Here is a 22,509-nt window from a genome sequence, read left to right on the forward strand (position 1 = left end):
CACTGAACACATTTTTTAAACTAGTTACCCCAATGATGATTGTGGTCAAGTTTGGTTAAATTTGGCCCATTAGTTTCAGAGGAGAAGATTTTTGTAAAAGTTAACGACGACAGACGACGGACCAGGGACACCAAGTGATGAGAAAAGCTCACTTGGCCCTTTGGGCCAGGTGAGCTAAAAATAGATGTTTCTCATTGCTTTTAACCGTATAAGAATGATTTTATGTGCATCGAATTATTAATCAAACGATTTACCGTAGTTTCACTCACATTGTTGAAATTCTTTTTCTTTAACTAACGAGTACACGTACAATGCATGTGTTGTCAATCTCTAGCTAGGGGTTAAATTGAAGTTCACATGAATACAGATTTAAAGAGGTCGACTCATTCACTTGCAAGTGAATAACTAATTATCAATGTTTCTTAGCGCAATTTGACAAAATTGAACCTTTTTGGCTGCAAAAAGTGTATTGTTATTTCACTATTTCACTTTCATTATTGATTGAACAAAAAAAATCAAACTTTAGATTTTTTATAAATACAAATACAAAAACCATGAAAGAGGATCAACATTGATACATAAGGTTTTAACAAGTGAATTAAAATGTAAGTTACAGATGGCATCACCTTGCCAAAATTTAACAATGAACACAAATAGAAAACATTTACATCATTCGATTGTCAAGTCTAAAAATAAACACTGTACTTCAGAATCATAAAATTTACTAATTGTTAATATACTGCATCAACATAATAGTACATACTGGTCATATATATATATATGTTATGTACAAGTTATCATTTTGTACAAATTATAATTAGTACAAAAATATTGTACAAATTATAATTTGTATTTTGACTTTGTACGAATTGTAATTTGTACAAAAAGTGCTTGTACAAATTACAATTTGTACAAAATAGGACAAAAATTCACTTATATATAAATAACTTGTACAATAATTTTTTATACGGATTTTGGCGAAAAAAGCATTGATACACATTATTGAATTGCTACGTACTAAATGACCTGAAAGTAAACCTAAGTTACATAATTAAAAAAAAATAAAAAGTAGTTCTTTATCAATTGTTAGAGCAGGTGATATAGTGATTTATGGAATCAGGTATTGCAAACCATCTTTTGACTCTCAAATCGATAACGACCTGTTTTACAGGCATTTTAACTGTTTCATATAGCGAGCGTTGAAGCTCAGGAACCGTTGCTGTGAATAAACATGTGTATTTAGTTGCTTCAGTCAGACTTTTAGACAAAATAAATATCCCAGAAGATTAAACACCCCGTTTATCATTATTTTTTTTCAACAATATGAAATATGAAATTTTACAAATATACCCCGTAATCGTTTGCAAAGTTTCAAAATAAAAAAAAATACCTCAAAATAACGATAAGAACTAATCAAGCAGTACTATTGAATGATATTTTTTTTTTAAGAAAAAGACGTTTATGTATTAAAAATTTGAAAAAAATCCTATTTGTTTACTTTTTTTTCTCTCAAAAATTTCAAAGATCAACCTGCCTTTTGTAGTAAGTGTTGTGTATAAACGGTGTATTATGTTAATAAGGTTTAGTGTGTTGTCAGTTAATTACAATTCTATTGTGTGAATCATTGCATTTTTCACCAAAATTCGTATTTAAAACTGTTGTACAACATGTACAAGTTATAAGTGAATTTTGGTCAAATTTTGTACAAATTATAATTTAAACAAAATGATAACTTGTACACAACATATACACTCAATAGATAGACCATCTTACATCATAGTACTATCTTACTACACCATAAAAACCAATTATACCAAGCATGTTTCATTAGATAGACCATCTAACATTTCTGTTTTGTTTGATTAATCATTCCTAATGGGCTTTGCACATTATTTTTTCTAAGTGTTATATTTTTTAAATTCTATTTCAAACTTAATTATCTTTTTCAATTAGAGCATTCATTTTTTTGTATACACAAGTCCAAGTTCACTTTATTTCATTCTTCTAAATAATCAAAATTTGTATTCATTGAAATGTATACTAAAGTAACTCAACAGTATAACCAAAATCATACATAAAATAGTGTAAATATACTATAATGTTGCAAAGCATAAGCCAATAAATACAGAATAAAGGACTCTTTGTTTTTGATACTGACTTTATCACTGTGTTATATCAAATGAGCCCGAACCTGAAATTTCACAGTGATAAAGTTAGTATCAAAAACCAAAAGGTCCTTTATTCTGTTTATCGGTAATTACGAAAAAATAAAAATATTTACAATAAAAAAGCAAATAACAAACGAACTATATTGCGTCGAATTACAGCGATTCATACTTGATGTCACAGGCTGCATTATGTCATTTGAAATTTGGTCACAGTGTAGTAATCATAGCGTTCTTTGCACAAAATATTGAAAATGAAATATTGCATGTGTTTTATTAATTTTGTTTTGGACACTGTAACAATTCCAAATATAAGCGGTTAGTCATATTATTTCTATTTTGTCACAAAGCACAGAATGATAGTGATACGATATGAGACATCAGATTAGTTATTGTTTTAGAATTTCAACTTCAAGCTCAATTTTTTTTTATCAATCTTTGGCTTATGGACAATGATGGATAACATTTATCTTGTCTGATATTATACACTCAGCGTTCATCCTGACAACAACCACATTGATTTCAAATCATTTTTGGAAAGCACTGTGTAATTTAGTCCAAACAATTATGACATCTTGAAAGACTATTATATCGTCGCTGGGCTTCCAAAATGTTGTAAATGACTTTTTTGGCTAAAAATACTTTTTGACACCAATGGTCTGGGCAGGAGAAAATCTTTGGTATTACAAAATAGCAAACAGTTAGACCAATCAAAACGTTTGAAATAAGACATATTACAAAATTGCCAATGTCAGTTGTTTGTAAAGTTTGCTTCCAAAATGTTATATGAAAATTTGAAAATCATTGTATAACGGCTTTGGGAATTAAATAATTGTACACTTCTTTATTTCTGTGAAAATAATTTAAGTTCTTTGATAATCCAGAAATGTCTCAGTTTTCATTTCACTGTTTTTTACAAAAATGTTCAAGTTCGCATACAATATTTTGGAAGCATTCATTTTGTCAAAATTTTCCAGGGGCAGCAACCTAACAACCAGTTGTCCAATTCATCTGAAAATTTCAGGGCATATAGATTTTTACTTGATAAACAAGTTGTCCCCTTGTAAGATTTGCTTTGAATGCTTTGGTTTCAAAGTTATAAGCCAAAATCTACATTTTACCCCCATGTTCTATTTTTAGCTATGGCAGCCATCTTGGTTGGTTGGCTGGGCCACCACACACATTTTTTAAACTATATACCCTAATAATGATTGTGGCTACGTTCGGTTTAATTTGACCCAGTAGTTTCAGAGGAGAAGATTTTTGTAAAAGATTGACTTTGGCAAATTGTTTGATCATGTTGATTAATCCCTGAGCATTGGAATGAGTTACATGAGTTAGTTTATTGCATTTTTCTGTTGCACAGAATATTGACTAAATCTATTCTGTTATAAGGTTTCGTCACACACTTTCTTGGCTACTCATTGAAACAGTGTCTACAGAATTTCCATGCTGGCAAGAACTATTGTTATTATTTCCATGTAAACTAAGTTTCTCAACTGGCAACTGTGGAGTTGCTAACCATGAATGATTTAAAATGTCTTCAAAAGATGGCCTATCTGATGGACGAATTGCTAAACACTTTTTTATTAAGTCTTTCACATCATGTGATAATCTTCCCCTAAATGATACTTCTGATTTCATGATTTGTTCATCTTGTTCAAATGGAATATCTCCACAAACTAAGTCAAATAATAAAATTCCCAGTGACCACACTGTTGCTGATTTACCATGGTACCGATGGTGTTTTATCCATTCAGGAGGACTGTACACTCTTGTACCTTAAAAATAAAGATATGACAATTAAGAATAACTTTTCTAATGCATTTCTATACAGAATTAACAGTTAAAATTAAGCTTTAACTTTTTTAATGCATTTCTATACAGAATTTAAGTTTTATATGTATTTTTAGTCTCAATTTTTGTCATCAATCAACTGAATTCTTACTGCCTAAAATGAAGTGATGTGTGAAGTGTTCATGTCACAACTCATTCATAAGAAAGCCTGACAGATGATCAATTTATAATATATTAATACCCTTAAAGTAATTTGTGTTAGTAAAATTTACTAATAACCCCATTTATTCATATCTAATAAGCCAAAGTATTGATTTAAAAAACTCGGGTAAATGTTTTGACATGCATGACTGTTCACAGGTATGCAAGGAGTTCTTGTGAACCAACTTAAAATGTCCCACATAATCAATTCTACAGTTGACTTGTTACAAATTATAAAAGCATTTAATAATAGGTTGATAGCAACCAGTCATATTTTTTTGGCTAATGCTACCAATACATGTATAATAACCCAATATCATAACTTGTTATGCACTGTAATTTAAACCTAGTTGTTAACTTTGTGTAAACTATGTATGCTATGTATGTTTCCCTACTGAATATATGAATCATTGCCAAGTTATGCTGAGACACATGTGTGATCATTTATGCTGATATTTTCAGCAGCAGCAACTGTGTAATTGATATGTTTTGCTAGCAGGGGTCGAATTTAAGCTTTTTTGTGTACTGGCCAGCTGGACCAGTGGACTGAAAATCAACTGGTCCGGCTCCAAATCTACTGGTCCTGCAAAAATGACATGCAAAATTGAGTGCTGGTATCTATGATGAGTTTATTTTTTGACAACTTTATCAACTGAAATACATACGGTAGTATCCCCCGTAATTGATGTCGCAGGTAAATTCTTTTGTAAACAAACCGAGATTGCAAAGCAATCAGAGATTTTTCAGGGCTTTCCATTGAAGCCGGTAGCCGGAGAAATCCGCCGTTTACGGTGGCTTCAAGTGCCGGCTATTTCACTGACAAAAATATAAATTCAAAAAGAAAAAACTATCTTTTTCAAATGTTTACAGGCAGTCGAGAGACGTATTGTCGTAAAGTCGCGGTCACGATAAACAAGGATGAAAAGTCAGTGTTTACCTTGGGCTAAATATAGTTCACATGAATTCAGGTCACTGATTGGTTGTCTATTTAAAGTCAGAATGCATCGTTTCTTTTCAACGACAACAAGAGAGACTTTCCGGTGGCCATTGAAGGATAACAATAGAGATGTTCCGATGGTCATTAACTCGTTGGCTTTTTTTGGCTTTTAAAACCACAGGCGCTTGGGTGTATGATACAGATTTTTTTTTTTATTTTTTTTTTTGCTGATTAAAATATTCAATTTTCTATATACTCGACCTCAAATAAATAACATTTCCAAATGATTTACGTATCCGACTTATTGAATAGTTTACAAAAAAAAAGAGAAAATCAGGGGATATATCAATTTTCTGTCAATGCTTGAGAAATAATTGTATGGTTTAAATAGGCGTATTACAGTCTTTAGAGAGAAAAGGGGGGGGGGTCATTTGTTTACAAATGCACGTAGTTATGCAAAAAAAATCGAGAATGCAGGATTTTGCTCTATTTATACCAGAGCTTCTGGGGGCCTTGAGCGGCCCCCAAACCCCCTGCCATAAGGCACCAAGCTGGTGGGCGTCTGGCTTCGCCGAATGCATGTTACAGCCGCCTATAATTTTAATTCAGCCTTCTACTTCAATTTCAATGGAAAGCCCTGATCAGAGATTTTTATCGGCAAATTTCTACTGGTCCGCCGGACCACCAGCTGACACAATCTACTGGTCCGACGCAAATTCTACTGGTCTAGGACCATCGGACCAGCGCTAATTTCGACCCCTGTTTGCCAGCCAATGTAAAGCATTCTTAGCATCTCCCATATTGAGCATGTTGAGATCAATTAAAATGTGTAGGTGGATGAACTTTAGTATTAAATCAAATACTCAATATTCCTATAACACTACAACAAAATGCAATCTATTAAAGATGCTCACCATCAAAGGTCACATAAACTGTATCTTTGAGCAATGTACCAGATCCAAAGTCAATTATTTTCAGTTCACCAGTTTTCAAATCCACTAAAATATTTTCATCTTTAATGTCTCGGTGTACAACACCTGATCTATGAACACTATAAAGAGTTTCTACAATTTGTCTAAAGAACACTTTGCTGGTTTCTTCATTTACAGCGCCCTTTTCTGTGATATAGTCAAATAAGTCTTGAACATGCTCTGGTCGTTCCATCACTATAACATAACTGTGAGCACTATTGTTTTTCACTTCATACCAATCTAACATTTTAATACATCCAGAAACATGAGAAACTTTTTTCAAGAGAATAATTTCCATTGGTATATTATGTCCATTATGAAGTCCCCATTCAGTCACTTTAATTTTGTTGATTAATTTAACTGCAACCTGAAAGAGATATATGGACCATAATTTGCTATTGGGCTCGTTTCCTATAACGATAGAAAAGTGATAAAAATGTGTATTTCTGTAAGAAAAGTTGTAACTACATCTAAAGATGCCTTTATTTTTATCAACATACAAGTGTATGCTACTCTTCCCTAGAAAAAAAATTGTAATTAACAAATTTCAAAGATTATACGACCGTATTTTTGTGTCGCTTCTCGTGTTACTTTTCGCTTCCGAAGTGCATAATGCTGACTGATTTATAGATAATCGTCACCGGCAAATTCGTAACTTTTGCTTTCAAATAATAAAGAACATCGACCAATAAGAATAGTCAGAAGAAAATGCCGAGAACTATAAGTATTTCTGTAGCAGGTGTAAGAACACTGGCGTTACTTTCATTTCCGATTTCGTAACGCAAATTTTAGATGATGTAATCTGCTTTGTTGTAACAGAATTCTTTATATCAATATGCAAATATGAACTCTCGCGAGATGTTCAAACAGGTAAATCAGAGATGATTTTCATTCTAGTTTTGTTCTTCGTAATAATTAAGTTAGAAAATGACGTTATTGTTATACGTTACATTTCACACGAAACAAAAGTCCAGTTATTTCCTTTTTTTATTAAAATTGTTTTTGTCGTTAAGTTCTAATCATTTCCGGACATAGGTGAAACATGTGACTAACATGTGATCACGCCCTTACGGCCGGATATACGAAATACTAGGTCTAAACATTGTTTTTGTTTCCAACGGGATGTTAGCAAACATAATCTGTAGACTTGTTTCGTCTTGTATCAAAAAGGAAAATACAATTTTCAAAGAGATTGCACCGGGGGTCTATTATTTTTCCTATGTGCATAATGTTACATACGATCTTGTGTGAAAATATATGCCCAATGACTTGACAAAATTGATTTCAGATTTGACGATGTTATAACACACTTCGTTTCAGGATAACGATGTAAAGGGTCCTTGGAAAATTCAATCGAAATTACGTCTCTTATCATTGTGCCGATGCTCGTTGGATTGATTTTGCTTCAGCAGTAAATATTACTGGATATTTTAGGTGAATTAAGATAATTTAATAAAAAATACATGTTAATATACCGTTACACTTGGAATGTACAAATTTGGTATCTTTGTCACAATTTTTAATTATTTTTTTTTATTCATGTTCTGCAAACACTTTTCAGAAATGCAATAAACTTGTCAAAGGAGAAGTAAACTTTTACCATGCATGACTTGAAAGGAAGTACTTTATTGATTTTAGCCCACTAAAGTATGTTAAAATGTGGAAACCATGTAGATGGTGTACAGGTCACAAATATCACATGGTGCCTATTTTAAAGATTTTAATTCCAAGTTCAAAGTTTTTTTCTTTACTGAATTTAAAGAATTTTACATTGCCAATGATTTGGAATAAATTGTATATAACTGGAATTTCAAGACCAAATATAAATACATTTTTTTGGCTAAAACATCAAGATACAACGATTATGGTATCCTGTATCAATGAAGAAAATATGGAAATTTCTGAATAAATTGTACTAATTGTTTTCAAAACAAGCACATATTTAGGAGTTTTATAATACAGTTACATTTAAGATGGATTTTAAGAAAAAGTATACTGTTCGGATTATTTTAAGCAGATTTTGCAATAAAATAAAACTAAAAAAATGCTTTCGGTTTCTTATGGTTTCCTGTCGCGTTTTAAAAAAACTGTAATCTAACATCGAAAATAGATTTTAAATATAAACATGAAGCAAGTAACACTAGTAATGGTGTTCATTTATGTCTTTTGAAATATATTGTGCAAAATAAAGAAAATAAAGATTGGTTTCCTGTTTGGTTTCCTGTCACGTAAACGGTGAATCAAAATGTATTAATTTTTTCTTGAAAAACTCAATTGTTCCATTAATACTATTCTAACACCAACACAACCCACAGAATAAAAGTTAAAGTTTTAGAACTTATAAAAAAGGATAAAAAAAAGAAACCAAAGACTGAATACCAAATTATGGTCCATATATATATCAAATCTGTTAACAACAATACAATGTTTTCATTTTTCAAATATAAACATTTTAAGTAATGTGTTTTATATTTTCATTTCTATTAATTTTTAACAAAGAGGATATATATGTCTAAGAAACAAATGTTTTCTACTATGAAATTTGTTGTAAAAGTTAAAAAGTTAAAAACAAAATTCTTTATTTTATACTTACAAGTAGACCATCACTTTTCCTTGTGCCTCCATAAACTGTTCCAAAACCACCACTTCCCAGCTGTGCACCAACATGATATGTTTTATTGAGCTCTTTTTTTCCTTTTACTGAAAAAAACAAGAGAGACATATAAAAATATGAGTCTAACATAATGCATAAACAACAAAGTAACGTGGAATCAAGTAAAGATGTAATGTACTAACTCGCCATATTTCACTTCAATTTAGAAAAGTAAAATCAAACTTACTTTGCTTTTTCTTCCCAACATGATGATATTTGAATATATCACTTATTTATCATTCAATATAGCCTTAAAGTACTAGGTATTCACTAAGCAAATCTCAAAAAGACATCCCTGTTGACACGACAGAATATACAAATGTTATGAGTTTCTGAAGTTGTGTGTATAGTATAAATGTTAACTATCAATGTGCTATAATCAGGACACAATTCATGCGCTAAGGCACATCCCACTTGGAGAGATGCCAGATTTGTGTTTTGAAAAAGTCTGTTGAAATATTTAATAATTTATATGATGACAATTTCTTACAAAATGCTGAATTTACTATCCTGAGCTTTGAAAAATATTATAAGCGAGGTGTAAGTAATATAAAATTGAATGCAGACAGAGAACTATATTGCGTTGTAGTGATTTGTCTGATTGAATATGTTATAAATCTGTCCGGCTGCCAAATAATAGCTTGCCGCTATTTTTTTACCTACTGTAATATTGATATTTATAGACTATCGTTGATCATCTCAACGAGATTGATTTTCTCGCTTGAGCCGGGACGGCAATCGAGTTGAGATGACCAATGATAATCTGTTTATCGCTATTTTACCTGTGACGACGTTGTCAATAATAATAATAATAATAATAATAAATTCTTTATTTAAAGAGGGTAAACTCAGTTAGTTACAATAAACTAATCTTCCCTGAGGCCCTCACATACAAATTACAATACAATCAAAACAGATATTTACACATAGTTAATTTACACTCATGTAGTTCAATGCATTGTTAAGAACATAAGATATAATGCTGTTTAAGATGTATACATGTAGTCAAAAAATAAAATGAAAATAATAAAAAATAAAAAAATATACAAATACATTGTAGCAAACATTTCTTATCAGGGTTGTGTTAGGTACTTCTTGATACTTTGCTTAAAAGTAAGTGTTTTGAGCTTTACGCATTGTGTGTGGTAGTCCATTCCATAATACTGATCCAGAATAAGCAAAGGATTTCTTAAATAGTTCAGCTTTTGGCTTAGGAACTATCAGATTACCTTGAGTGACACCTCTTAAGGAGTAAGGATTATTATCTGATTTCAGTTTAAACTTTTGAACTAGGTACATTGGTGCTTCCATACGCATACATTTATATAGAAGTAAATATTTGTGGTATTTCATTCTATTGTCAACTGTCATCCACCCAAGTTGAGGGGGATAAAGGATCTGCATCTAGAATCAATCTTGCTGCCCTTTTTTGGAGTTTTAAAATTATTGTTATCCCTTCATTTTTACATTCACCCCAAATAATACAGCAGTAGTCAATTAAGGGAAGAATATACCCATTGTAATATGTTTTCCTTGCATTTATATCTAAAAATTTCTTTATTTTTAATTTCATGTCAATTGCGTTAGCAATGCCACGTGCCTGCTTAGTATGATATGAAAAATTATCACAAAAAAAGATCAAAGGAAAAATGCACAAAATAGCGATAAATGTCTTTATATGAGGTAGTTTTTGATAATTCATATACTAGAAGAGAAAACAAAACACATAATAGCATAAATTTGATTTATTTTTCTCTTTTATCACTACACTGAGCAAGCTAAAAAACAAAAGTACAAAATTTCATAACAAACGCATAGTATTCCACTTTTTATCACAACTTTGTAACCACATAAGATTTTATATTGCAACAACCAGTAAAAGAAAGATACATAAATTGTCTATAACACTGAACCAATAATGTCGTTTATATTAAGTTCACTTATTAACTATCAATTGATAAAAACAGCGCAATTTAAGTTGTAAAAAAATTGAAAACAAAATGTTTAATAATTTAATGTGTGGGAAGTTAATTTATGTGTCAGTAGATGTTTCCTGGATAGTTGTGTCATCGACAACATGTAAATATTTTATATGTAGTAGGTATATAAATATCAACCACACAATAATCGCTTTTTTCCTTTTTCAGTGTTCATCAAAGAGATATATGCCATAACTAAGTAATAGGTTGTCTATCAATAATATCACTAACCTGATGACATTATAATCATGATAATAGTCTCATCACTTGCTATCAATGTTAACATCCTAAAATAAAAAAAATCTTCAATTCATAGCAACTCAATAAAATTTTCTTTTGTATTTTTATCAGTTAATTAAAAATAAAAAGAATTGTCTTCTTCATGTTCTTATTTGACATGTTTGATCCACATTATGGTATTACAAACAAATATGAATTTCACAAGAATCAAAGTTTAAAATTAGCAAGTTGTATTTAAAATTACGTAAACATATTCATGAAACTTTATGACATTTATAAAATCATGCACATTTTTACAGTGTTCTCCACAAAAGATGCATTTAGCATCAAGGTATTATGGAAACTGGAAATGCTATCTTGCTTCGCTTCTAAAAATTATATCATCATCCAAAACATAATCCATAAGAAAACCATTTCAGATAGTGTCACATAAAGGCCTGGGGAGAACACTATAAATTATTTGCTATACATTTTGTAATTTGTTGGTTATACTATTGTTGACAATTATGACATAACCAAAATCGCTATTAAACATGTTAAAATGGGATGTAAAAAATTAACACACATTAAAAAAAAAAAAGAGAAAGTAAATAAAATTTATCAATTCTGGCCATACTTTATTTGTTTGGAAATCAGAGAACCCCGACATTTGACAGGTTGCTGGCAATTAATATTTGAATTAGTCATGTTACACATACACATTATAGAAATAGTATTCCTACACCAAACATAGTGCCATTTCTGGCCCTTTAATACCTGCACCCTCTATGAGATGCTAATACTAATACACAAATGTGGAAGTGAACAACAACAAAAATACCATTAAATGCATAATTAGTTAAAAAAAAAATGGCCTTATCTATACTACGCCGCATTTTTGCGCCTGACCCAAGTCAGGAGCCTCTGGCCTTTGTTAGTCTTGTATTATTTTAATTTTAGTTTCTTGTGTACAATTTGGAAATTAGGAATTTCTCGCTACATTGAAGACCTGTTGGTGACCTTCTGCTGGTTTTTTTTCTATGGTCGGGTTGTTGTCTCTTTGGCACATTCCCCATTTCCATTCTCAATTTTATTCATCATGTACAACATTCTTTTAAATATGTCTCTATGTTCACAATGACTGAGGCTGCATGGACTAATAATCTAAGGTGGCCTGTTGCTATTAGTTTTTAACAAACAGATTTAATCAAATGATCACCATTACTATTACAACTTAGTTTTATATATACACAGTCTTGTCCCTTTTGAAATGAAAATGAAAGTAGAATCCCGCGGAATCTCGTTTTGAAAATTCTTAGGGGAAGGTCTAAAACGCGGAAGTGAAAAATTGGTGTATTATAACTAATATCTCTGGAACCGCTAAAGCTAGATTGATAAATAAAACTGATTTTGAAAGCTAATGTAATAGACTATCAGATAAAATTAAAATATAGTATATTTAAACATGACTTTTTACCGAAAAGTTGACCGGAAGTCTTTCTTAGCATGACTCTGGCAACACATTTTTGAACATTAAAACTTAAATTCACGAAAAAGCATATAACCCGGTCAAAATCTGTCAATTGATTCTTAAAGACAATTTAATGACAAATAACATCATATAAAGAAAAATATGAATACATTACGTAAAAAGGGTAAAAAGTTGATCGGAAGTCACCCTTGTATAGAAATGATGAAGTCAAATTTTCAACTTTGAACTAAAATTCACAAAAAAATTAAAAAGCCCGGTCAAAATCAAGAACATGACTCTGTAAAACAATTTAATGACAAATAATATGATATAAAAAGAAATATAAATACATTACGTAAAAAGGGTAAAAAGTTGACCGGAAGTCACCCTTGTACGGTCTCACTAATTAGCGACAACAAGAATTTTAGCGACAACAAGCGTCAACAAGCGACAAGAAGCGACAACAAGTATTATTTTAGCGACAACAAGCGACAAGAAGGTTTATGACCACAAAAGGAAGGTTGGGATTGATTTTGGGAGTTTTGGTCCCAACATTTTAGGAATTAGGGGCCAAAAAGGGCCTAAATAAGCATTTTCTTGGTTTTCGCACTATAACTTTAGTTTAAGTAAATAGAAACCTATGAAATGTTGACACAAGGTTTATGACCACAAAAGAAAGGTTGGGATTGATTTTGGGAGTTTTGGTCCCAACAGTTTAGGAATTAGGGGCCAAAAAAGGGCCCAAATAAGCATTATTCTTGGTTTTTCGCACAATAACTTTAGTATAAGTGAATAGATATCTATAAAATTTCAACACAAGGTGTATGACCACAAAAGGAAGGTTGGTATTGATTTTTGGAGTTTTGGTCCTAACAGTTTAGGAATAAGGGGCCCAAAGGGTCCAAAATTAAACTTTGTTTGATTTCATCAAAAATTGTATAATTGGGGTTCTTTGATATGCTGAATCTAACTGTGTATGTAGATTCTTAATTTTTGGTCCCGTTTTCAAATTGGTCTACATTAAAGTCCAAAGGGTCCAAAATTAAACTTAGTTTGATTTTAATAAAAATTGAATCCATGGGGTTCTTTGATATGCTGAATCTGATCGTGTACTTAGATTATTGATTATTGGTCCAGTTTTCAAGTTGGTCCAGTTCGGGGTCCAAAATTAAACTTTTTTTTATTTCATCAAAAATTGAATAATTGGGGTTCTTTGATATGCCAAATCTAACTGTGTTAGTAGATTCTTAATTTTTGGTCCCGTTTTCAAATTGGTCTTCATTAAGGTCCAAAGGGTCCAAAATTAAACTAAGTTTGATTTTAACAAAAATTAAATTCTTGGGCTTCTTTGATATGCTGAATCTAAACGTGTACTTAGATTTTTGATTATGGGCCCAGTTTTCAAGTTGGTCCAAACAGGATTCAAAATTATTATATTAAGTATTGTGCAATAGCAAGCAATTTTCAATTGAACAGTATTCAGCAATAGCAAGAAATCTTCAATTGTACAGTATTGTGCAATAGCAAGAAATTTTCAATTGCACAGTATGGTTCAATAGCAAGAAATCTTCAGTTGACAGTATTGCGCAATAGCAAGAAATATCTTATTGCACAATATTGTGAAATAGCAATCAATTTTCAGTTATTTGGAGTTATCTTTCTTTGTCCAGAATAAATATTTGTGCAATAGCAAGATATTTTCAATATTCTTTGAAAATTTGAGTTATCTTTCTTTGTCCAGAATAGTAGTTGAATCAACTTAAATCATTGTTTTATACAATATACAATGTATTTTCACTTTTACTACCAACTGATAAATTAAAACAATCTTTACCATTCAGTGATAAAAATCCCTTTTTTTACATTTTAATATTTTATGATGTATTTAAATGAGCAGTTATTGTTGCAAACTCCATTAGAAATTTGAATTGAGATCAGTTTTGGAATAAGGAAAAGGGGGATGTGAAAACAAAATTGGGGGGGGGGGGGGTCAATTTTTCTCATTTCATATTTCATAAATAAAAAGAAAATTTCTTCAAACATTTTTTTGAGAGGATTAATATTCAACAGCATAGCGAATTTTTTTTTTTAAGTTCATTAGACCACATTCATTCTGTGTCACCAACCTATGCTGTGACAACTATTTAATCACAATCCAAATTTAGAGCTGAATCCAGCTTGAATGTTGTGTCCATACTTTCCCCAACCATTCAGGGTTCAACCTCTGCGGTCGTATAAAGCTGCGCCCTGCGGAGCATCTGGTTTTATTTTATACACTTATAGATCTATCTATGTATTTTACTCACTTGCACTGTAAGCCAATATATAATAAATTTTTAAATCTTATATAAATTTATTTTATTACTTTTTTTACCTTTCAACCTGTGCAGGTGTTCTGCTTTTCCGTTCCTCCTTTTTCCTCTCGGCCTGAATTTGTCGGAAGGTTGGATCATTTTTCCTTTGGTCCCGCCATCTTTTGCAGTTTTCAGCATTTTTATGCAGTTAAGCTGCATTATGCGAGCGCCCTAGATTTGTGTTCTACCCAATAAATGCTGAAATACTTGCCATTGTTATTATCTAGCTCGCTACTATGTTATATATAACTAATTGAACACTTTTTTAATACTTTTTATTCTGGATTACAAAAAATATGACCAGAAAAACCTTAAATGATCGTCGATTTATCCAAAAGTTTTGAAGTTACACATAGGAAGTAGTGCTTATTAAGAATCCTTGTGTAGTTCATTATGACTTGTGCTTTTAGCTAAGATGTCAAAGAACAATTGTATGAAATATTTAATCGCCGAAAATCTCTTAAGACAAGTAGTTTAGATTTCCCAAATGGCAAAAGTCGTAGTGATATTGTTTGTCATCAATACGTAGTACAATTACGTCAGTAGTCTATTATATAATAAGTTCAACTGTTCACGCTGTTGGCGGCAATTTCAAATTAGAAAAAGAAATTTTCGTAGCTTTTCAATTTGGAGGCAGGTGTGCAAATTAGCGGTGGTCCGAGGTCCGCGACCTTACTCTTTTGCAAGCGGAATTTCGACTAGGATGGTTGGTTTCTAGCTACGTTCGACGTAGACACCTTCCACTTGAAAGAAAATAAGAAATTACTTTGCAAACCTTCCATGCAAGTCACCAAAGTCTCCAATTAAACGAGCTAAAAACTTATTTTTATCATTATTATTCATGACAGCGATGTTCATTTTGTTCAACCGCTAGCTTTATACAGAAAATCGCCGACAAATATTGTATAAATTCGAGTAAATTCGTATCTGATTGACAAAAACAACATTGTAAACACATAACAATGGCGGCCGTGAAGACAAAATTTTACAGTATCGGATCCGATTCCGGAAGCGGATAAGGATAATTCCGGGTTTGGCGATCATTTACAAAATAAATCAAAGCAGGTGAAAAAATAAATCTATGCATGGTAAATGAATATAAACACTAGAATTGTAAACCAAAAGATATATGTAAAAGAAAGAAAAAGCAGAAAAATATTTTATACAGAAACTCAAAATTACTTTTTGACAAATTTTAATTTAAAAATCCAATACAACGTGACAGCTGGGAACAGTATATCTAACAATATACATGTTCATGGTCACAGTCTAAATTTTCTTTATCAGTGATAAATGATGATAATGCATGCGAGATGCTTTTAAAGTGTAAACATATTACTGCAATTTCGAAGGAATATTTGTTTTTCTCAATTTTGAAGGGTCAATTAAAGTAGCTGAAAGTTTCTTTCTTTATTTTAACAAATAATGCAACTATATTATATATACCTGAATGTAAGTAAATCATAAGATATATAGGTGGCATTCTTTGGGCCACTCTACCCCCTCCTGTTTGATAACTTGGAAACAGTCGAGCTCCCCACCCCTAAACCATATGAGGGGCAGATCCAGGATTTTAGGCTAGGAGGGGCACAAACTTAAATTTTCGCCGAGCAGAGCGAGGCTAAAAAAATTTGAGGTAAAATTATCGGAATATTCTTTATTAAGCTGAGAACAACCAATGCTTTGCAAATTTAAGGGGGTGCAAGCCTGCAACACCCCTCCCCCTGAATCTGCTCTTGCATATATTCAAGTATAGGACAATATAATAAATAAAATGAAATATAGGGGGAGTCCCTGGAGTTACCCCACCCCCTCCTGTTTGAGAACTTGGAAACGGTCGAGATCCACACCCCTTAACCATATATATTCATGTTTGTGACAATATGAAAAATCAAATGAAATATAGGAAGAGTCGCTGGGGGTCACCCCACCCTTCCTGTTTTAGAATTTAAAAATGGTCCAGATCCCCACCCCTAAACCATATATATTCATGTATGGGACAATATAACAAATCAGATGAAATATAGGGGAAGTGCCTTGGGTCACCCCACCCCCTCCTGTTTGAGAATTTGAAACCCGTTGAGATCGCCACCCTTTAACCATATATTCATGTTCGGGACAATATAACAATTCAAATGAAAGATAGGGGGAGTCCCTGAGGTCACTGTATACCCTTCTGTTTGAGAACTTGGAAATGGTCAAGATCCTTACCCCTAAACCATATATACTCATGTATGGGACAATATAACAAGTCAAATAAAATATAGGGGAAGTCCCTGTGGTCACCCCAACCCTCCTGTTTGAGAACTTGGAAACGGTTGAGATCCCCACACCAAAACAATATATATTCATGTATGGGCCAATATAACTAATTAAATGAAATATAGATGGAGTCCCTGGGGTCACCCTACCCCTCCTGTTTGAGAACTTGGAAACCAATGAGATCCCCACCCCTAAACCATATATATTCATGTATGGGACAATATAACAAATAAAATGAAATGTAGGAGAAGACCCTAGGGTCACCCTACCCCCAGTGGCGGATCCAGAAATTTTCATAAGTGGGGGCCCGCTCCAGTCACGCTTCAGTGATTTCCTATAAAAGCAACCAATTTTTTTTCCCAAAAAGGGGGGGGGCCCTGCCCCCTAAATCCTCTGCCTACCCCTACCTGTTTGAGAACTTGAAAACCGTTGAGATCCCCACCCCTAAATTATATATATTCATACGTATGGGACAAAATAACAAATCATTTACATTTACTATGGGCAGGTCAGTCAGACCTCACCTTTGATCCCTGTTGTAGTGAACATTTATCTAATTCGTGTCTCATAACTTTTGTACTATAGAACACAAGCTCAGTTTTCTTTCCAGGGAAACCAGTCCATTCATACTATTACATGTTCATACTAAGTCAACTTGAACTTCTAGCAGTCAAATAAAACCAAGGTTAACTACCAAGTAGAACAACTGCAATCATTGGGAACTTGTACCACTGCAGACTCACCATAAAAATATATACATTGATATATGCATTGCTTTTGAAACCTTGATAACATAAATTATTTGCCTTAATAAATAAATCATTAGATAAACATAAATGTACTATATATGAATGTTTAGTGTTGAGGCAACATTGCCACAGTTTTCATAATTACGGTTGCCTTGGTTTTTGGTTAACTGCCTTCAGCGCTTACAGCGCTTTGATTCTACAATTGGTTATGTTTATTTTAATATTGATAACATTAATTACATACACCTTAAGATTAATATTGTGTTTAACTAGGGAGGTCAGTTTTATTTTCCTACGTTTTATCATGCGTATTGAACTGTCTAAATTTATTTATAAAATTGTGATTAATCCCCCCCCCTCTCTCTCTGGTAATCGTTGCGGAACATATTCCTCTAATGGTCATGTAGCATTAACAAATGTTGTTACCATTGATTAGGCCATAATAAGAAATTCTTAGAATATTATCCGTCTTTTCTGAAAATTTTGGGCGGTCAGGGTATTTTATTTTATTATTCTCTGATTAGGGACTGACCATTTAACTTCAAGGGGTTAGCCTTGGTGTTCTTTTCTGTTAAGTATATTTTTTTGAGACAGCAGGCGAAAATTTTGGGTTCTTTTTAACGCCTCTAACCAAAGTATTTTTTTCTTGGGGGCTTGGGTTGGGTTTTTTTTTTTAATTATTTGGACTAATAAAAAAAAATCCTGGCCAGCACTTTGGCTTAAAAAATAATCTGGCGAAAAAAATCCTAAACATGATAAACAACATAAACAAGGAAATCTCAAGAATTAAATTAAAGCTGGAAAGGACAAACTGAATCACAAGATAATTCTTGCTACTGGTACACAATTTTGAAAATCAATTAAAAAATGTATACAGGTGGGAAATAAAAGTGGGGGGAGGGGGTATGAGAATCTTCGAAATCTAGGATTTTTTTTTAATTTAATATGGCCTTGCATAAATCATGTAAATATACGCAAGGGTTGTCTGTACCAAAAAATCAATACTTATGTTATAATCTCTGAAACAAAAAGATTATATTATAATCTCTGAAACAAAAAGATTTTTTTCGCATAATATGTCCACTATGGTCAAACAGTACCTTTTTGTTTCTTTGTTTGTCCAACATCTGAACTTTGAGTCCATTTTAAAAGCTGTTATGTCCAACATTACAATATTTAGTCCTTATGTTCGTCCGACAGAACATTATCTGTCCTTTGTTACGTTTAAAATGTGTGGTTTGTTTGTCCAACATTTGCTGATTGTCCATTTAAAAAGCTGTTACGTCCGACATTACAAGATTTTGTCCTAAGGTTCGTCTGACAGAACATTATCGGTCCCTTGTTACATCCGACATTACAAGATTTTGTCCTAAGGTTCGTCCGACAGAACATTATCGGTCCCTTGTTACGTCTTTATTTTCAAAATAATGTCCGATTTACACTGTCACCAGTTTAAAACCTCTTTATTTTTCATTTATACGGTAAGGAAGGTTGGTATAGATTTTGGGAGTTTAGGTCCCAACATTTTAGGAATTAGGGGCCAAAAGGGTCCAAAATTAAACTTTGTTTGATTTCATCAAAAAATTAATTATTGGGTTATTTGATATGTTTAATCTAACCATGTAATTAGATTCTTAAATTTTGGTCCTGTTTTCAAATTGGTCTACATTAAGGTCCAAAGGGTTCTTGATAATGGGTCCAATTTAGAATTTTAAAGTTTTAAGTTTAAGTTCTTAGACCACATTCATTTTGTGTCAGAAACCTGTGTTGTTTCAACTATTTAATCACAATTCAAATTCAGAGCTGCATCAAGCTTAAATTTTGTGTCCATACTTGCCCCAACCGTTCAGGGTATGACCTCTGCAGTCGTATAAAGCTGTACCCTGCGGAGCATCTGGTTGCTTATTATCTTAATATTATATATTTTTAGAAAATTGTGTTCTTTATATACGACGTCATCAGACATGGTCGCCTTTTTTCATGACGTCACAATAGGAAAATTCAGATGAAAACAAAACATTTAGACGTCATAATCAAATTTCGACTAATCATTTGCCGAGAACAGATTTTTCACTATAGATCAAATAATTTTTTTATTGATTACTGGGTACTTTTTACATAAGAGAAATATTCAGCTACAATAATTATGGGATATGACTATAACAACTATAATATAGGTCACAATTTATTTAAAAAAAGGAGCGACAAACACCTCGTTATCATTTAATCAGACCAAGGAGGTTATATGTCTCATATAACCTCCTTAATCACTGAGACAAACAAACGAAACTGATAATTATAATCTAAGACTACTGTGATTACAATATATATATATAATATATATTATGTTGTGTTTATTTGTGGTCATTCAGGTCACAATTGTTTGTCGGTATTTAGCTAACAAGTGCTGCGCATGACTTTTAAATGGTTCTGGGGACGTATTCCGGTGCTGCATTCGAACGGTTCTGTGACCGTACCGGCTGCCGTATATTGATGAGTTGAGAACAATTATCCTCGGCACAACATGGCGTCATCCTCGAAACCTAAACGCAAACGCAAACGGCACAGCTCAAATTCAGAAGATGATCCACTGTGGACAAAAAGATCAGATGGCGATTATTATTCCGCATCAAGCGATAAGAAGAAGAAATTAACTGCACTGAGTAGTTACATTCCGCGTGAAACAAGTGATTGGACGATGAGCGAACTAGAAAATCTTCAGATTAATTGGAACTGGATCGACCCATCCACGAAGAGCATTGATGAATTTTTCGACATGTTTTCAAATATAAATGCAGTTTTGCCACCCCTCGATGCAGATTTAATCAAGATGATGGATTATTTGAATGCTAACTTGACATTTGACACAAGTGTCAAAGAACTTGAACAGGAAAATCATTTTAAAGTTATAGAATATCTTGTTAAAAACTTTCTTCCCAAAGTTGATGCTGATTCAGATGAACACCATGATGATGAAGAGTTGATGAAAACTGTGGGTAGTAGTTCCAGGTAAAATTAAAATTACCATCTTTTCATTCACTACTGCAATGTCAGTCAGGTACTTCTCAAGTTCTTGTAGCTTCATGTCAATCGGGCCCTTAGTCGATCCGCCCCAATATAAAAAAATATTTATAGGGAATAAAAATGAAGATACGATGCAGTCTGGTAACTCCGCCCATCTAAGGCTTTGATCGTGTATATTTCTTCTTTATTATATAAAAATTGCATCAAATTTGATTTGAATCTATTCACTGAAAACTCAATGTTACGTACATTTTTTACTATCTTATTTCCGCAATCATATATCTGAAAAGATTTGAAAATCAATCAGACAAATGGGTCACCTCTGTTTTCACAGAAGTGTTGTTGTCCGGTAAGTCCGTCCATGCGTAGTAAACATGTATGGATGACAGGTTTATCATCATGATCATATATTAACGAACTAGAACATGTAGAACTTAAGGAAATGATGTTTTATCATGTTTATAAATGGACCACTAAGAAAGGAACTTTAGATGAACAAAATAAAAAAATTCAAGCCAATATGATAAAGAAATTGTTGAAATAGAAAAATAAACCAAAAATATAAAAAAAACAGAAAATAAAGAAAAGTAAAAAATATGATTATAGATAAAGATAAGAATGTCAATAGCATGGTTAAAAGTATTTTCTTTAAAAAAATGCCCTCATTCAACATGTTCGGTATTCTGAATTGCAGTTACTTAGACACCATCATCCTTGTCAATGGGTTTAAAGTCTGTGCAGTATCATGAGTATATAGTGGTTTTAATATATAACCCAAAATTTTAATTTCAGAGTCAATATATTTTATTTTCAGTCTTTAAAATCGAAAAAAAAACACCAAAAAAACAGAAAGCTTGTGTCAAACTTTTCCATACATCATTGTACATATTTATTAAAGATAATGAGTCTTTAAGATTTTTAGCACACCTGGCCCGAAGGGCCAAGTGAGCTTTTCCCATCACTTTGCGTCCGGTGTCCGTCGTCCGTCGTCGTCGTCCGTCGTCTTCGTTAACTTTTACAAAAATCTTCTCCTCTGAAACTACTGGGCCAAATTAAACTAAACTTGGCCACTATCATCATTGGGGTATCTAGTTCAAAAAATGTGTCCGGTGACCCGGCCAACTAACCAAGATGGCCGCCATGGCTAAAAATAGAACATAGGGGTAAAATGCAGTTTTTGGCTTATAACTCAAAAACCAAAGCATTTAGAGCAAATCTGACACGTGGTAAAATTGTTTATCAGGTCAAGATCTATTTGGCCTGAAATTTTCAGATGAATAGGACAACCCGTTGTTGGGTTGCTGCCCCTGAATTGGGTAATTTTAAGGAAATTTTGCTGTTTTTGGTTATTATCTTGAATATTATTATAGATAGAGATAAACTGTAAACTACAATAATGTTCAGCTAAGTAAGATTTACAAAAAAGTCAACGTGACTGAAATGGTCAGTTGACCCCTTTAGGAGTTATTGCCCTTTTTAGTCAATTTTTAACCATTTTTCTTAAGTCTTAGTTATCTTTTACAAAAATCTTCTCCTCTGAAACTACTGGGACAAATTAATCCAAACTTGGTCATAATCATCATTGGGGTATCTAGTTTAAAAAATGTGTCCGGTGACCCGGCCAACCAACCAAGATGGCCGCCATGGCTAAAAATAGAACATAGGGGTAAAATGCAGTTTTTGGCTTATAACTCAAAAACCAAAGCATTTAGAACAAATCTGACAGG

General features: G+C 32.4%; 2 protein-coding genes across 9 annotated transcripts in view; one reads left to right on the forward strand and one right to left on the reverse strand.

Moving 5' to 3' along the window:
• Positions 1–515: 515 nt before the first annotated feature.
• LOC143044327 (serine/threonine-protein kinase pim-3-like) lies at positions 516–18,917 on the reverse strand. 6 transcript variants are annotated; one of them, XM_076216274.1, is made up of 5 exons: positions 18,859–18,917; positions 10,935–10,990; positions 8,665–8,771; positions 6,015–6,438; positions 516–3,946 (listed from the first exon to the last, which is right to left on the reverse strand). In XM_076216274.1, exons 1-5 carry the CDS (start codon positions 18,900–18,902, stop codon positions 3,567–3,569), a joined length of 1,011 nt encoding a protein of 336 aa, XP_076072389.1. In that variant the 5' UTR covers positions 18,903–18,917; the 3' UTR covers positions 516–3,566. The 6 variants fall into 6 exon arrangements, with proteins under 6 accessions (XP_076072389.1, XP_076072392.1, XP_076072391.1 ...); XM_076216277.1 differs by lacking the exon at positions 18,859–18,917 and adding an exon at positions 14,768–16,013; XM_076216276.1 differs by lacking the exon at positions 18,859–18,917 and adding an exon at positions 12,142–12,217.
• Positions 18,918–20,110: 1,193 nt separating this feature from the next.
• The window catches only part of LOC143044325 (uncharacterized), a 31,091-nt gene continuing 28,692 nt past the window's right edge, over positions 20,111–22,509 (forward strand). For 2 of the 3 annotated variants that reach the window (XR_012968639.1, XM_076216272.1), the window contains exon 1: positions 20,142–20,767. Coding sequence is in view for 2 of the 3 variants with exons in the window: in XM_076216272.1 (XP_076072387.1) it covers positions 20,283–20,767 (485 nt within the window). In the remaining variant the exon portion in view is untranslated. Of the gene's footprint in view, positions 20,768–22,509 lie in introns of all 3 variants that reach the window. The other variant, XM_076216273.1, reaches the window with a different exon arrangement.

This window comes from Mytilus galloprovincialis, chromosome 9, assembly GCF_965363235.1.
Source record: "Mytilus galloprovincialis chromosome 9, xbMytGall1.hap1.1, whole genome shotgun sequence".
NCBI lineage: Eukaryota > Metazoa > Mollusca > Bivalvia > Mytilida > Mytilidae > Mytilus > Mytilus galloprovincialis.